The sequence below is a fragment of the Corvus cornix genome, chromosome 1A (genome assembly GCF_000738735.6).
Source record: "Corvus cornix cornix isolate S_Up_H32 chromosome 1A, ASM73873v5, whole genome shotgun sequence".
Lineage (NCBI taxonomy): Eukaryota > Metazoa > Chordata > Aves > Passeriformes > Corvidae > Corvus > Corvus cornix.
In genome coordinates this window covers 41,979,860-41,996,753 of record NC_047057.1, presented here as the reverse complement: position 1 = coordinate 41,996,753, position 16,894 = coordinate 41,979,860, and the positions used below count along the sequence as shown (strand labels likewise).

General features: G+C 38.5%; 2 protein-coding genes across 7 annotated transcripts in view; one reads left to right on the top strand and one right to left on the bottom strand.

Moving 5' to 3' along the window:
- TMTC3 (transmembrane O-mannosyltransferase targeting cadherins 3) overlaps positions 1-7,076 on the bottom strand; it is a 37,730-nt gene extending 30,654 nt beyond the window's left edge. Inside the window, exon 1 of one of the 2 annotated variants that reach the window (XM_039571049.1) lies at positions 6,977-7,076. The gene's annotated coding sequence lies outside the window, so the exon portion shown is untranslated. The remainder of the gene's footprint in view (positions 1-6,976) is intronic. The other variant, XM_039571050.1, reaches the window with a different exon arrangement.
- An 86-nt stretch (positions 7,077-7,162) lies between these two features.
- The window catches only part of CEP290 (centrosomal protein 290), a 49,479-nt gene continuing 39,747 nt past the window's right edge, over positions 7,163-16,894 (top strand). For 3 of the 5 annotated variants that reach the window (XM_039571047.1, XM_039571045.1, XM_039571044.1), the window contains exons 1-14: positions 7,163-7,398; positions 10,084-10,140; positions 10,678-10,801; positions 10,940-11,017; positions 11,361-11,430; positions 11,699-11,745; positions 12,031-12,174; positions 12,377-12,430; positions 12,937-12,957; positions 13,105-13,257; positions 13,608-13,790; positions 14,147-14,236; positions 14,312-14,434; positions 16,312-16,435. In XM_039571047.1, the coding sequence (XP_039426981.1) occupies positions 10,700-10,801; positions 10,940-11,017; positions 11,361-11,430; positions 11,699-11,745; positions 12,031-12,174; positions 12,377-12,430; positions 12,937-12,957; positions 13,105-13,257; positions 13,608-13,790; positions 14,147-14,236; positions 14,312-14,434; positions 16,312-16,435 (1,189 nt within the window). In that variant the 5' untranslated portion in view covers positions 7,163-7,398; positions 10,084-10,140; positions 10,678-10,699. The remainder of the gene's footprint in view (positions 7,399-10,083; positions 10,141-10,677; positions 10,802-10,939; positions 11,018-11,360; positions 11,431-11,698; positions 11,746-12,030; positions 12,175-12,376; positions 12,431-12,936; positions 12,958-13,104; positions 13,258-13,607; positions 13,791-14,146; positions 14,237-14,311; positions 14,435-16,311; positions 16,436-16,894) is intronic. The other 2 variants (XM_039571048.1, XM_039571046.1) reach the window with 1 other exon arrangement.

Genomic DNA, 16,894 nt, shown 5'->3' with positions numbered 1-16,894 from the left:
CAACTTCTGGCCCTGCACAGGACAACCTCAAGAATCACACCATGTGCCTGAAAGCATTGTCCAAATGCTTCTTGAACTCTAAAACCAGGCCACAGAGATCTAGATAGGTGATCCTGGTTGTGGTTTGCAGCCTGGACCTGAGAGCATAGCAATCCCTCATCACCACAACTAGTGGTAAAGGAGCAGAGGGGTACAGGAAGGAATACATGTGCAACCAGATCAGGTGCAGCTGAACTAAAAACCAGGACACAGATCATTTCAAAGAAATCAAACCAAACCATTTGGTGTTCCTCACACAATGGCAAGGGCTTTTTTTACTTTTGTAGTACTTGGAGCACTGGCTATTGATGTTACTTCAACCAATAAGCCTTTTTTTCAAAGCTGCCACCACCTTTGTAATTAACAAAAATAAGTTTAAAAAACCCACAACAATGTTAAAGGATGTTGCCACATCTTTCTCACAGAATCATACAATGGTTTGGGTTGGAATGGACCTCAAAGATCATCTAGTTCCAAAGCATCCTGCCATGGGCTTGATCAGAGTACTTTAAAACATTAAGTCAAGTTTACAACTGAACATATCTATGGTCTTCTTGGCAGCCAGAGAAATCTTATTAAAAAAAGAAAACAAAGCATGCTGCAGAAACACATGAAAGACAGCCCACTTTTAAACTTCAACTCACCACTTTTTTAGCTCCCTCTTCAAAGAAGGTAGATATGAAATGGATGCTTCTACCCTGCCAGAATCTGAAATTCCTTTTTTGCAACAGCTTCTGAACACTGCACTTCCTACTTCTTGAAGTTCACTAACTCTACTGAAAAGCAGTGACATCTGAAAAGGACCTACAATGAACACGTCAGGATTTTCCAACATACAAGCCTTTATTACTTTAAATACTGTTACAAGGTAATATTGCCACACAGAACCAACTGTAAGATTTATTTAAATTCAACCTTTAAGAAAAGACATTGTAAGGTCAGTAGGGTTTTGGTGACTTGTAATCCTTTAACACTACTTCAGAAACAGCTACTGTTACCCAACTAGCAAAAAACCAAAACTGATTCTTAAGTATTGCGTCTTACCAAAATGAAAAGCTTAACCAACCTTAATTATTAGCTCTGTCAACTTTTAGTATGTTTTCACATTTCCACACATGAAAAAGTATGTCAAAACACGTACTTTACTTATCTGTTAATCCTAGGTGATTCTAATGCTTTTACAACCTTTTCTTTTTGCTCTGAATTTCTAGTATTCCTTCTACTCAGAACTTCACACTGTACACCACTATTGACTATGCTGTTCCCTGACAGAGCTCCACTTACCTACATGCCAGCTGTAGGGAAAATATTGTTTTCATTTGAATGAAAGGGAACTCTTAAGCATAAATAAATTCAGATTTTAGATAAATCCAAAGTTCATGTTTCAGTGGCTAGCTCACCATCAGAGAAACCTTTCAGAGAATTCCAGAAAATACTCACATTTAACACTGAAATTTTTTAATTCCAATTCACCTCCTCCTTTACAGGCACATTTCAATTACAGATACAATGGCTGTACTTTGGTCTTTCAAGACAAATACTTGAGTCACAGACACTCCAGGCAATCCTGAACAGTTTTACTAAATTTACTGTAAGCAACAAATACACACTACAAAATGCAGTTCCGGTTTTAGCAGCAAGTCACAGAACATACTGCTTGAACTGTGCCAAACTTGGTAACCTCTAAAGCATCATACCATACTCCTCTCAAATTTTTGTTGTGTGCCAAAACACTAGGTCTTGAAAACAGAGAGGCATAATGGAAATCTGGCAAGCCCCCATATTCAAGCAATCTGCTTCCAGGCTAAGTACAAAGAAAGGAATGGGGAATGTAAGGTCACGTACAACCTGTAGATTACACAAAAACTGTAGCACAAGTACTTTACTACTTCTGAATGGCATTCTAGCCTTCTAAGGTCTTATTTTCCTGAAATGTACTCTAAAGATACACAGAGTAAAGAAAATTACTCTTTTCCACCTGGCCTGATCACAAGGTACTTTTAATGTTCTTGCTGAATTAAAGCATAAATATGGAAAAAAAAAGTTTTTGCAGTCCTTTATGTTAGTGTAACAACACAGATTTCGAGGAAGGCTCACCATCAGAACTACTACTTCCTATCTGCTACTGTAGCTGGGTCCACCCTCACACTCCAAGTTCCAAACCTGCAACAATCATCAACATGTTGAGAATGCAAAACTAAAGCAGAGGTTTATAAAAGATCATCTGTACTTGGTAAGCCAGGCAAAAAGTATGCCTGCCATTAAACTCAGTGGAAAACAGCAACTGCTTCTTGGCAACCAAAACTACTTTCACGCCAACTAATCTGTTATCAGTTTGATGTTGGAAAGTAAGAAGCCATGTAAGGAGTATATAAGACTGAGAACCTCGTAAATCACAGATGTGCAAGAGGCTGCTGAAACCTTGGTATGACTGGGCCGCTCATGTGAGTGGATATATTTCCCTTCTTACCCAACTGACATGTTGATCAACCCAAGTATGGTCTTGCAAGTGCCAGTACTTCACTCGCAGCAATGGATGTATTTGATAAACACCTGCAAAATGCTGCCTAACAACTTCTTTATTAACACAGAGTTGCTGCGAGGGAGAACCACATCACTGCCTAGTCCTACGCATACAAACAGACAGACCATCCTTCAAGTTACTTTTTCATCCCACCTACCTGCTACTTTCACAGCTTCTAAGACTGCCCCTCAGATACCTTAACTACCCCTTGGGCTGTATGACTGCCAGCTCATGGTCTAGTGCACGGCCACAGACAGAGCTACCATTTGACTGGATGAAAACAGGACAGACACGTACTTCACATACTTTATTACAAAGACTTCTGTTGGATGCTTTAATTTACAACAGTATCTGACCATATCATGAAGAATACACAGCTGAAAACAATAAACAACAAGATAAGCCTTGATAGTCAGAAACTGCACAGTAGTCATGAGAGCCCACTGTAAAAAAAAAGAATACCCAAGCTGTGCAAAACACCCTATCATTGGACTAAACTTCTCAAGCTGTTTGGCACAGAAATCTGCACTTTGCACTGCACCATTTTAACATTTGTACAGAGACATTAAGTGGAAAGGACAGAAGAGAACCAGAACTCTCAAGCCCGTTTGGCTCATAAGGCACATAGTTTTCTTCTTCCAACATCTTGAGATCCCTCTAATACCTCATCCAGTCTTCAAGAATTACAGACAGGAGCAAAGCATAAGAAAGTCCCACAAAACTGAAAAAATACACTGACAAAAAAACAAGTAACAACCACCAAAAGCCAAAGCACTTTTAGAAAGTAAGAAAACAAAATCTTTCTCAACAATTGCTACTAAATCCATGACACTACAGACGGTTTAGCACACCACATGCTGCAAGATGCGGTAGACTGCATAAAAAACCTCTGTTGCAAATAAAAAATGCATAATTATGTTCTAAGAGTATCCTCAGTTGGGAAATTGGAGAGTCCAGAAGCCATTTTCCGTCCATTAGAATTTAGAAAAAATTGGCAAGTGCGTATCTTGGCAAGAATACAGCTGCAATCCCAAAACATGCAAAAGCTATTTAGCACCCCATAATTAGCTATCTGCCACCTAACATTAAAAGACCCTTGGAGGAACAAATATGTTTTTGTCCATTAGACACATATGACTATCAAACTTTAGAAACTTAAACATACACTTAAATTTTTTTCTTCTACCGAGTAATGGTATTTTTACAGATTGAAAGGTGTTAATAACAACATGAGTTACGCTTATTTGCTAAAAAATAATCAGGCATTTCTGGAGATTTATTTACTCTAGAGACATAAACTTTACTAACCACTGAAGGTCCTGAACTTTTTAGAACATATTTACAGTTCACACAGAAAACCTCCAAAGGTGGAAGAAAACAAAGAGCTGTTAAAACCACTCCTAGGGTTATTTTTATTTTTAAACAGGTGAGCAACTAGTTCATCTAAGAGCTTGTAGCTGAACAGATGAATATCAGCAGAGATACATACAAACCAGTAGTACAGTCACTTAAAAGTAAGACATTAATTTATCTTCTGAGGCTCTGTTAATGTCCTAATCTATACCACCTACTTGCTAACCTTTATTTTTATTTTGAGTTAAAATGAACATTCTTTCCACTGATTTACTACAAGTGTTTACTGACAGAGAGATCACAATTTTGTTTACGTTGTGCCTTTCCAACAAAGCCATTAACTTTATCTTCTCTTAAAAATGCCACTCCAAGATAGATCTCCAATATGAAATAACTTAAATGAACAGCTGATTTAAATGATCGGGCTTGAATCTGATCTAGAAGGCAAGAAGTGTTTGGGAAGATGAAAGGAGAAATAATACAGAACATGCCTGGATTCCCCTTTCATCTTGCTGAGATCCTAAAACAGGATAAATATAAGAAGAAAAGTTTTATTGTCAAAACCACCTTCTGCAAATACTACCAGATCAAGAGGCATGGGACTACTAGGAAATACTCTTTACTACCCAGGAAGGCAACGGCCTCCAGCCTTCTCTTCATATGGTTCTGAAGGATTAACTAGAAGAGGACTGGCAGTTCTGATACAAAGTCAGAACACATGTTGCAGACCAGATGAAAGACCTCCCAAACAGAAAGAGCTTGCTGGCAACCAAGCAGCTGAACTAATGCTCCAGACATTTTAGGTTACTCTGGTATAAACAAGGATCAAAATGGAACACAATTTAAAATGGGTGAGATGAAGATACTGGTTTAGCTTCAATTGGTTCAATGCAACTGGTACAAGTCAGTTGAAACACAAACCACACAGGTCTAACTTGTACTTTATAACTTAAACCGTTAACAGAATCTCACATTTCAATGTCAAACCTTTAGGGGTTTTAGGTTTGGTCGTTTTTTTGGGGGGTTTTTTTGCGCTACATTCAAACAGTAACAAAATAATACCTGTTCTATTTAGAAACGTAAAAGATCTTTTGCTGCCTCACAGGACACTTACGCAAAAATAATGTCTCTATAATAACACTTAACACTGCTCTCAGTATTCCAGAAATGCAACAGCAGGAACTGCATGCTTGTTTACACCAAAGAATAAACGAACAAAAGCTACATGTGAGGTATAAGCTGAAAACACAGCCTTTAGACTCTGCTACTCTGTCCTTACTTAGTATGCTGGGTCTGTATACGATTTCTTGTGGTATTTTAAATAACATTCCATTAGGTTTTTCATAGTGCAGTTTTTCTCCTAGGTTTTTGCAATGGCACACTGCTATCAAAGCAGTGATTTAACATGTATGCCTAACTCTTCTATCAGAGTAGGTGAAACCAGGCACTATGGAGCTAAAATGATTTCTTGGCTCCAGAACTGTAAGTATCTATTCCCACTAAAAAGAAGATCCATTCACACAAAGTTCATCATGTGAGGTGATGCAAAACAGAAGAAAAACTAATTTACTTGGTCCAAGCCATGCTGTGTTTTAAATGTTTTTTCATTTTGTGTGGGATTGATACTTCAATTCTTTTTATTCTTTTTTAACTTCTGGAGTTTTTATGCCCACCTCAAATCCAAATACCTTTTACTTCTGCACCAATGGTCTTTACTAGCTGCACTACGCAATTACAGTCTAGGTATGGTTTCACCACCAGTAAACATAATAGTGTGTTTTCTGTTGATTCTGCAACAGAACACTCGAAAATGCTGATGCATATTAAATAGAGCACATTAGATAGCTATACTGCCATGAACAGGTTGTAAAGATGATGAAGATGATAGAAAAAAAAGCTCCTATACAGAAGCATTCTAACATCAATGGATTATTTTCTCTACCACAGGAGGATTCATTTCCTGAAGGCTTATTTTGTGGCTACGGTGTCATTATTTTCTGTGTCACTTCCTACACCAGTAAAAGTCTCTGCTACTAAGAAATCATTGTTTTACATTTAACCATCATTATTTTTAGTAACACTATCCATTCATTAAATATAATCCAGTCTCCCTCCCTTCCCTAACTACACAGGTTGCTTTTTGCACCCAATATGGAACTATAATTAACCAACCCCTGGCTGAGATATAGAAGTCTTTGGATTTGTGTTGTGACTGGAACAAGCTGCATAACTATAAGGAGTGCAAGGCATCTTGCATCTTGTCAGTCTTCATTAAATATCAACACTGATGAAGAGATAGCAAAAAATTGAAAACAATTATTAACCCAAAAAAGGGCAAAAGTACAAAGATAAGATTATGATCACCTTTCTCTTACCATTAAAAAAACCCAAAACAAAACAAATCCACTTCAGCTCTCCATAGCTGTTGAATAAACAAATACAAAGAGATAAACGCTCCTGGAATGGTTACTAGTTTTCTGCTTTTATTTGAAAAGATGTCTTCACACCCATTTAACTAAAACACGGGATCCCAAACTTTCTAAGCTGTCAGACCTCCACCAAAACTCAGACTTGCTGGCCAACAATAGACCCAAGTACCCAGTGAATCCGAGTAGTTTACAGGTGTGACTTTTCCCGTGCCCTGCACCACTCCCCAAGCTGTCTCCTGGCTCCCCACTATTCCATGCCTACCCCCAAAGCACACGCGTACCCGGGTAGTCCCGCAGCCCTCCCGCCGGCCGGGCAGGAACCAGCATGCTGCCCGCAGCCCTGGGGCGAGGCAGGCAAGGTAAGGGCAGCCTGGGCGGCGGAGCCGGCCGAGCTAGGGCGCGGTTCCGTACACCGCTCAAGCGGCGTGTTCGTGTTCAGCGATCGAGGCCGCACCGCAGCCCGGCAGGCGCGGAGGGCTCACCGACACAGCGCAGCACGGCACGGCAGCCACGGCCAGCGGACCGAAACTACCGCGGGCAGCACCTACGCCAGACCCATGCCTCCCTCCCCAACACCCCCCGGCAAGGCCCATCCCGGGGGCGCGGCCGCAGCGCGCCGTGCCCGCCCTACCTGAGGCCGGGGCAAACACCGGGGCCGCAGCCCCGCCACCGGAGCCGCCACCCACCGCGCGCTCCGCCGCCGCCGCACACGGCGCACGCGCACCGGCCCGCTCTCCGCCCTGCAGAGGCTGTCGGGGAAAAGGTGGGCGGTGCGGCCGGCCCGGAGGCGTGCCGGGAGCTGTAGTCGCGGGGAGCCCGCCCGGTGGCGGGGTGGTGCCTGGGGCGGTTGCCCCGGCGAAGTGGCGTGCCCGCGCGGCATCGCGTCCTGCCCGCCCGGCTGCCCCTCGGGATTGGGAGAGCCCGCTTGGCACCGTGGGGCTTGTCCGTGAGTGCTGTGGGAGCGCTGACTTTCCCTGCGCCCACGAGTATCCGGGTCCGCGGCAGAGTCTGATGGCGTCGCCTGGCAGCAGCCACCGTCATCCTCCGGGAACGGTGAGGCCACGGGGCGGGGGTGCTCCGGGCGAAGAGACCAAAAGCTGCCGCCGGCCGGAGCGGCCCGCGCTATCCCCCGGGAGCAGCCGGGCCGGGGGCAGTGGCGGAGCTGCTTCGCTCCTGCGGGCCGGCCGCGGTCCCGGGCGGGCGCGTCCGTGCGCAGGCGGCGGCGCAGGCTGAGCCCGGGAAAGGAGCGTCCCGCTGTGTGTGCTCTCGGCTGCTGCCTGTGCTGCGCCTCGTTGCGAAGGCGGCCACAAAATAAGGCAATTTGTTCATTCAGCAGAGCTGGAATGAAACGGGGACAAAATTGTCTCAGCAGCGTCGTGGGGGGATCCTGGGCTGCCACTCCATCACTCCTGGGGCTGGGATATGCCAAGTAGGAGAGAATGGGAACCCTGCAAAGATCCTGTCTTGGTTGGGGCTTTGTAATTAAGATCTAGTGCTTCGCAGAGCTACTCCGCGTAGATGCAATTTGAAAGTCAAAAGTAGCTTAAACTGTGTTACCCAAGGTAAACAAATACAGAGTTAGCAGAGCGCATCTCCTGCGTGACTGTGGTGCTTCTTGATACTTAGTCCCCCTCGAGTGAACATGACTCTGTGCTGCCCATTATACACACCTTGGTGGGAGAAGAACAGGTTTTCCTACAAGTGCTTGATTTCAATGTGATGGTAATGATGAGCGGGAAAGACTCCACCACTAGAATAAGTAGTAAAGCAGGCATGTTTATTCCAGCGCTGGGACGCATGGGGGATACCTCCTCCAAAGTCATGCGTGCCGACAGCTGCATTCAGCTTGGTATAGATCGGGTTATGAGTTCCATATTCATTGAGTTTCCCAGTACGCCTATACATATTCATCGCCTAGCCTCGCTTCGTATTATAATGAGCCCAAAAGTCATTTGCATCCGTGTTGCGCTTGCGCAGTGTTGTCTGGTGGTCGTGGGCAGGGGTGTCCGAGATAAGAGTCTTCCTGAGATGAAGTAAAGGGTCTTCCTCATCCTGAACGTTTCACCTTTCCTCCCTGCGCATGCTCTTTATGCCCCTGGGCTAAGTCCAAACTTCAAGACTGGTTTGAGTTAGTTTTAGGTTAAAAACAGGATCTTAGTTCAAGATTCCTTCCCTTTATCAATAGTCTCGTATCTTCTCATCCTGCTTTGGTAGGCACAATAAGTGTTGGGCAAGTGGTATGCATTGCTTTTAACAAACCACTTCTTAGTAAATCATTTAATCTCTGCTTCCTTATCCCCCGATTCAGTAAGGTATCACCATGCGAGCTTGGCTGCCTCTGCGTGGTTTCCTGTACTCAGACCAGGGCATCGTTGTTCTGGTAGTACTTGAACATACCCTCTTCTTCTACCCAGACTTCCTTTTCTATCTGAGTTTGCTGAACTTTGCAACATGTGGCCCTTTTATGTATGCTTGATCTCCTGAGTAAGTCCAGAAAATCTTGTGGAAAGTAATATAAAATCCCCATCTATTTCACACGTTTTGTAGACCCATGATCTCAGTGTCTCACCATACGGATCGTCTGTTTACTAAAACCACAGGTTTTAGTTGAGGACAATGGACGAGCAAAATGATGAAAAACTCGTCATTTAAATAAATTATCTCACAGTATGTATATACTGTGGAAAATACTCTGCATAGGTTGTGCCCCCATACCTTACTATAGCTGGTCTCCCAACAAGTTAGATTCTGATGTTTATGTACGGATATCTCTCCTTTTGGATAAAATTTTAGGACTGATAGTTTCTTACGACATTTTGTAAGTTAAGGGAAAAAGATATATGAGAGTTGGAAGGTAGGAGAGGATTGACAGTAGTAAGGTTGTGTATTTTCTTTCAGAATAATTTTGATTGTTGAGCATTTCAGACTCCTAACTTCTACATCCCATTGTTTAAGAAAAAAATGAACATGTTTAAGAACTCTGATCCTCAGACAAGTATGTTATTGAGATCAAGTAGTATTCAGTTAACTGAATAAGTAGAAGTGCCAGTATGCTCCTTGTACTATCCTTTGTCATCTACAACAGAACAGTAAAGCAAAAATGCATATAAGGTGTCATCCTTGTGAAGTCATGGATTGAATGTAATGCATGTTTTATGTTTAGCAAACATTGAAGAAATATAGTAAATATAGGGGAGCTCTCAAGTGTTTCACATATTCAGAAAAGATGAAGAAAGGGTCGTTTTTATCCTCCCTTAAACATACAGCTGGATTTCTGAGTCTTACAGCTCTTCTTTCAGAATGCTTAGGTATATTTGTTTTGGAAAGTAATACCAGTTTCAGGCTTTTATTAAGGAAGGAGGTTTCAGTTGTTGAGTCTTTAAACTGCTGAATGAGGAACAGGATGCGTGATGGATCAGATCTCAAAATATTGTGCTCAGAATACAGCATTGTTGAAGTTATTAATTGAGATTGATTTTTTTCTATAAAATACATACCCCTGTTGTGTCATTAGTTTTCTTGAATAATACTGCATTTACTATTCTAGTTAGCTTTATTTCTTTCTTAATTTTTCTTAACCATTTATGCTATATTCATAACTTAGGGCAATAACTAGGTTAAAAATGTTCTGGTTTAAACTTGACAGAATTTACGTTTTGAAATATTGATCAGAAAGTCTAGAGACAGCTCCAGAGAACAGAATAATCCAAGATTTCCAATCCCTTCTGCCTTTTTCAGATGCTGCATTGACTTTTAGGTGTGTGAGAAATCACGGTGGCCCACAGCAACCAGAAGGTAAGCAGTAGAAGAAAACTTTCCACCACTTTCTGATGAGATTTTTCTCAGTTTCCAGGTCGATTAATGTACTTTGTCAATTCAAGTATTCTAATCCAAAAGGAGTGATGTTTAATACAATGTTGAGAAGTTGGTGCTCACAGTATCAAACTAAAGAAGGTATTGGTCGTGTTTTAAATATGAGAAATAATGATTTTTGTGTTTGTTCATTGGCATAAAAATACCACATTAGGAGATGGTGAAGAAAACAAGGATATTGAAGTTAAAATACAGGTTTCATGTGTGTCTTGATCTTCACTGATAGTTTTAAAAATTCATTGACTATGTATGGTGTAATTTTTAACTTAAAGAAAAATGGTTTTATTATAGCCTGCTAGTTTGCAATAGATCAAAATGTGAACAGATATTCAGTGTTACAAATGCATACAGTTAGAATCATATGGTGTGGTTCAGTGGCCAGCCTCCATTAAATCATTTGACCTAAAACTGATATGCACTGATAATACCTGATAACTGTTGTTTTAATCTTTGTTCCAGGAAAAAAAATCATTACTTCGATATGGCACCCATTTTAGATTGGAAGAAGCTCATGAAAATTGATCCAGATACTCTGCCTCGTCAAGAGGAACTAGCAGACAAGTTGCTGGATATCTTGTTCAAGGTGCTTGAGAAAAAGGGAACATGAGGATTTTGTTATACCTTCTTCACTAAACTGTCTCTGGTCCTTCACATACATGAAAGCTTTATTTTGTGGATTTCACTGATATTAGTGTAAAACCACTTTTGTCTCTTTCCTTAGGTTGATGGGAAAGACTTAAAAACTGAAATTCCAGAAAAACTGATACACCTTTTTAAAATTACTCAATCGCTTCTAAAGGTTTGTACTAATGCTTACTTTCTACAATTCTGCAGATGCTTTTTTTTTTTTTTTGTTTAAATGGAAACATAGTTTTTCTTTTTTTCCCCTGTTCCTGAAAACACTGCTCACTCCTAAGGTAATTTATATGCTAAAAGTGTGCTTGCACCAGAGTACCTGCCTGTAGCTATTGGAATTTAGTAGTGGAAAGTGAAGTGAATTGAACTAACATAGTTATATAGATGGAAAATGCAAACAAATTTCTCAAAGTAAGTGTGTCTTAAACATGAGGTCTATGGACAAATCTTTTAATTTCTTTTAGTAGTAAATATTTCTTCTTTGCTTACTATGCTTCTTTTCTCAGATGAAAACTCAAGAGATAGAACTGGCACTAGAAGAAGTTGAAAAAGCTGGGGAAGAGCAAGCCAAATGTGGTAAGCAAGCTTTTTTATGCTGTTCCTATATGCTGTTCCTTTTTTATGCTGTTCCTAACAAATTGACATTTGTTAAATGTGGATTTTAGGTTTTTGTTGTTCTTGTTTTGTGGCTTTTCTTGGATTTAGAGAACTGGACAAAATACCAACTGCTCTGAAGTTAATTGCTTCAATGAAGCCAAATATTTAAAGTCTAAGGTTTACCATTGTTGTTTTATGTGTTTTTTACCTTGTTTGGTAATTCACTGTATCTGTTCTGTTTTACCAGAAAATAATTTTAAAACAAAGCTGATGAAACTTCAGAATGAATTAGAGGTATGTTTTAAAATTTTGCTAGTGTATAGGGTGCTCTGCTGGAGTTTTTTAATTATTTGATTTTAGACTAGTATTTAATCTTGTAAAGTGATGAACTAGCCCTACATTCTAGCAAATGCTTTTTATTGTTTTTTGAATATGCACCAGTCTTGGGTGAATAATTATTTGACTTTTTTATACTTGAAAAATCCCATTTATTTTAGTCTTAGCATCTGCTTTGGTGTTTTTAGTTCTTTCTACTTTGAATATCTACTATATTTATAATGTTATTATTATGCTTATAAGATGGCACAAAGATCTGCTGGTGGTCGTGATACTCGTTTTTTGCGTGATGAGATCCGCCAGCTGGAAAAACAATTGGAACAAAAAGAGAGACAGTTAACAGATATAGAAAAAGAACTGGAAAAGGAGAAGAAAGTGAATGAACAGGTAAGAAGGACTTGAGCTTGACATCTCTAGAAGCTGTTTTGTCAAATATTTTGAAAAGTTGAGGTTCTGAAAAAAGCCTCTGAAATTAAAAAAAAAATGAAACCATTGATGGAACAGGATTGCTGTGCATTTGTTTTCTTTTTTCTGTTTCTGGAGTTCTTTGTGGTGTCAGTGATGCATATAAAGGTTTTCTATCTTGTAGCTTGCTCTTCGAGTTGAGGATGCCGAAAATGAGAACATCAGATTCAGGAGAGAGGTTAGCAAAAATTATTGCTGATTTACTGTATTTTTAATATTTGTTTATAGATGTATTATTGTCTTTCTGTATTTATAATTTTTGTTGTGATGTTTAATTTTGGAACATTTCCTGTTTAGTAGTGCAGAGTAAATATGTGGTACATCTGCTCCAATGAAACTTGGGTTATTTGAGGTCAGCAATTCTTTACATTTCTATTTGCATAGTCCTACTGTGTATTAGTTTGGCCTGGATTTTGGGTTTTGAATTTTTAGTATTTTTCTTAAATATTATTGCCAAGTAGATTTGTTTAATTATTGTCCTGGGGTAAAACCTTGAGAATCATTTGTCAAAATGTCCCTCTACATGGGTGTGTGTATGTATGTATATGCACGCACAGGTATAAAGAAAGCTATTTTTTTTTGTCTCTATATTGATTAATATTTAGTCTTCCTAAAGCAAAACTTATTTCTAATATTTTTCATGCTTTGTTCTCTTGGTCTTGTTTTCTCCTTTTTAATATGAAGAAAAAGCGCATAAAGAAAAAGGTGAGGCTTCTGAGACTTTTAAAACAGACTGTAGGAATTTGGATGGGTTTTGAGTGTCTTAGCTGTTTGTGTTAGCTTGTTAGAAATGCAATGACTTTGTCTTCAACTCTTAGAAATGGATTTAAGTTTGGATTGCTTTCTGTGCAGAATGAACAATTGCATCAGGATGTAGTTGACTATCAGAGGCAATTAGATTCTCAAAAAGAAACTATTCCATTACGAAGAGGAGAGGTTTCTGATTACACATCACAGTTGTCCAAAAGAAGCTCTGAGCTTGTCCAGTATTTGGATGAAATTCAGGTAAAAATCTATTCATTCTATTGAGTATATATTGGAGTTTTACTGACCGTAGTGTTTTTCATGACACCATGTCAATTTAGAGATAAAGTCACCTGGAGTAAGGGAATTCATAATATGGTATGGTTCTGTCATGCATATGGTCTGCATCTATGAATCTGGCAGAAGTAATGAAGTTATTAACTTAGTATTATGACATATTATGTCTTTTATTTGCTGTTTGGATTCATTGATATTGGTAACCTAGAGGTGAAATATGTTATTCTGTGCTAATTTCATGTAAAACTTTCAAGTTCTTATGCAGATATTAAGATGGGCACTTTCTAAAAGCTGTTTTTTCTTTATTTTTGCAGAATTTGACTGAAGCTAATGAGAAGTTAGAGATTCAAAACCAAGAAATGAGGAAAAATCTTGAGGAATCAGTGCAAGAAATGGAGAAGATGACTGATGAATATAGCAAAATGAAACTAATTGTGCAGCAATCTGATATTATTATGGATGAATTAAGAAAAGAGAAAGATCGCTACAAATTTCAAGTAAGAGCTGACTCATTATTTAGTATAATTTTTTTTTAGGTTTCTACTCTGTTTTCATATTTTAGCTTAAGTTAAAACATTCTATCTATGCAGTTAAAACCACATACTTCTCTAAAGTAACTCTTTCAGAGTGGTGTGATCTTTGAATGTGGTACAGATTTTAAAATTTGACTGCAGATCACAAACGTTTTTTTTGTATAAAATGTTAGTCATGTACTGTACTCAAAAGTCATTCCCTTGCTGCTGTAATACGAATCTATTAAATGTTATGTACTCGATGTAGTGTGTTTGTACATAAATACTGGTTAAGCCCAAACCTTTTTGTAATGTGATGTTCATGCAAATGGCATGTCTAGGTTCAGGATCTTTCAGACCAACTGAAAGCAAAGAACGAGGAAGATGATCCACTCATGGCAGCTGTAAATGCAAAAGTTGAAGAATGGAAGGTATGTTTTAGTACTTTTAAAATCATTTTTAGAAATTACTTCAGGTGTTCTGATGGTATTTTATCTTCTTTTCAGAAAATCTTAGCTTCAAAAGATGATGAACTCCTAGAGTATCAGCAAATGTTGTTTAACTTGGAAGAGAAAATGAAAATGGTCCAACTTGATGTAGACAGAAACAGTATACTATCCCTTCAGCAGGTACAGTCCATGTGAGGCATTGCACACATAGAAATGACCATTCACTAAATATGCTCATGACCAAATATATATTTAGTCTTTCATAGTTTGCAAATACAAAATACTTAAGTTTGAGAATTATGAGACAGGTCGATTCATTCGACTGTAAAGTTAGCTTAATAGACAATGTACAAAGAAAACTTCTATGTAGGCATGTATGTATCTATGTATGACCTGAACTCTTGGTAGTTGGTTCTGTTACTTTCACGTTTATCTTTTCTAGCTATATATATTTCTAAGAAACACGTACTTAGTGTTTCTAAAATATAGCTTAGTTTCTGTGCACTAAATTTGTTAGTTAAGGAATAATCTTACCTAGTACTTAATTTTCTGTATTCATTTGTCTCATCTGATTAACTCTGTGGTTCATTGTATGATAGAGCTAGCTGAATTTGTGTATCTCTCATATTCACGTAAAATTACATAGTTCTTCATGAATTTGAATGTCTCCACTTTCTTAAAAAACATAACCCCCTCCCCGTCCCCCCAAAATAATGTGGTCCATTAGGAATCCTGAAATAGTCATTATGGAAAGCATACACTCTGATTCCAGGATGATTTTCTAGAGCCTTGCTGGAAGTTTTTTAAGTAAATGTGTATTGACATTTATGTAACATTTTGCGTTCTTGTAGACTGAGCAGTATGGTGAGATATATTTATGCAGTCTTCCAGACCTAGTGACAGATAGCTTCTCAAGAGAAAAAAACACTTAAATACAAATCAGCCTTAGGTATCAGAAGAGGAAAGCAGCTGAAAGTAACTTTGATAAGCAGTTGTTTGGTTTTATTTGAATAGATGGCTGTAGAGATTGCTTTTTTGGGGGGGTGAGGGGAGGGAGGGGGCATTACTAGCATGGCATTTTGAAATGTTTTGTGGAAATAAGCTGTATTTTAAGCAGACATTTAAAAACTAAATCAAGCTACTGCTCAGGTTTTTTACTCAAAATGGACTGAGCTTTCTATCCTTCAATGTATGTTTATATTCTGAAGAGTTGTATTTAAGTCTTTACAACTTTGCTAAGTTCTGTACTTTTAGATTCTGAATGTGGTTATATTTTTAAGAAAGCCTGAAAGTTGTTTTTCAGAACAGTGGTATAGAGTAAGAACCTTGAGGTTTTTATGTTTTTATTATTACATTTTATTATTATTTTACATTTTATTAGTATTATTCATGCTTGTAACTTTTTTAAAGCCTTTTTTATCTTTTACCACGTTTTTATTCATCACAGAAAAAGTGACATTAAGCTTTCTATGTTGTCTCTAAAGTTCATGTGCAAGTACAGAAATAGCATAGTATAAATAGAAGTCACTTCCACAGTCTGCGTGTACTTCGGAATGTATGTGGATGCAAAACAAGATGTGATACCAATTTTTAAAAGTTAGATGGCTTGCTGAAAGGCTGTCTGCAATTCAGGTGTCATGTAGGATGGATTGTTAATCCTTGCAATCTTGAACTTGTATTTCTCAGTTCCCAGTGGCAATTGTTTATGAGGAAGCTGCAAGAAACCTGTATCATCTGGAACTTTTCATCTAACATTGGCAAACTCTGAGAGTACTGTTACCATTTAAAATCATTATACTAAAATTCTGCTTTTTTTTCTGTTTGAGTGCTTTATTTTTACAATCTTATTTTTCCCACTTTGCATTTATATACCAAACTTCTAGATAATACCTGAACTCTCTGTTGTAAGTATAGTATATTTGATGTTCTGTAAATTGTTTTGTATTAGCTACATGTAATTTCTTCATTTACCATGTGGTGTTCTGTATTGGTAGGTTGCCTGTCAGTAAAGAAGGATCCTTTAATGGAATTTCTTTTTTTTTTTTTTGTATGTGTAGGGTGTGCAAGAGCGAGATGCTCAGATAAGATTGCTTACTGAGCAAGTTGAACAGTATACCAAAGAAATGGAGAAAAATGCATTCGTTATTGAGAAATTAAAAGATGATCTCCAAAAAGATAAAGGTAACATGACTATTTTATATTCATGTCAAAATCAGGAAAATCAGAAACCACAAATTTACTGTGCATTCTTTATTTTTTAGAAATACAGGAAAAAATAATTGCAGTATTTGAGTAATTTTAGTCTCTAATCTATTTTCTTCATTTTCTTTTATTAAACATTCATGAAGAGTTTACATTTATCCAGATTACCTCAGTGGGTTTTATGGGTAATAAAATTATACCTGTTCTGTAAAAGTTAGAGCATAACATACCAGGTCTCAGCTCCATCAAGAATTGAAAAGGAGTAGTAGCACGCAATTCCAAATAAATTCTGATTTCCCTTCTGTGCCCTCACTTATGATAAATACTGTTTGAAGGAACTGTTGTGGGAAAGAAAACCCGACCTCTTATATGTAGTGTCTTTAATTTCCCAATTAAAAAGAGCAGGAAATGAATATGTCCTTTTTAATGTTTTCTGAA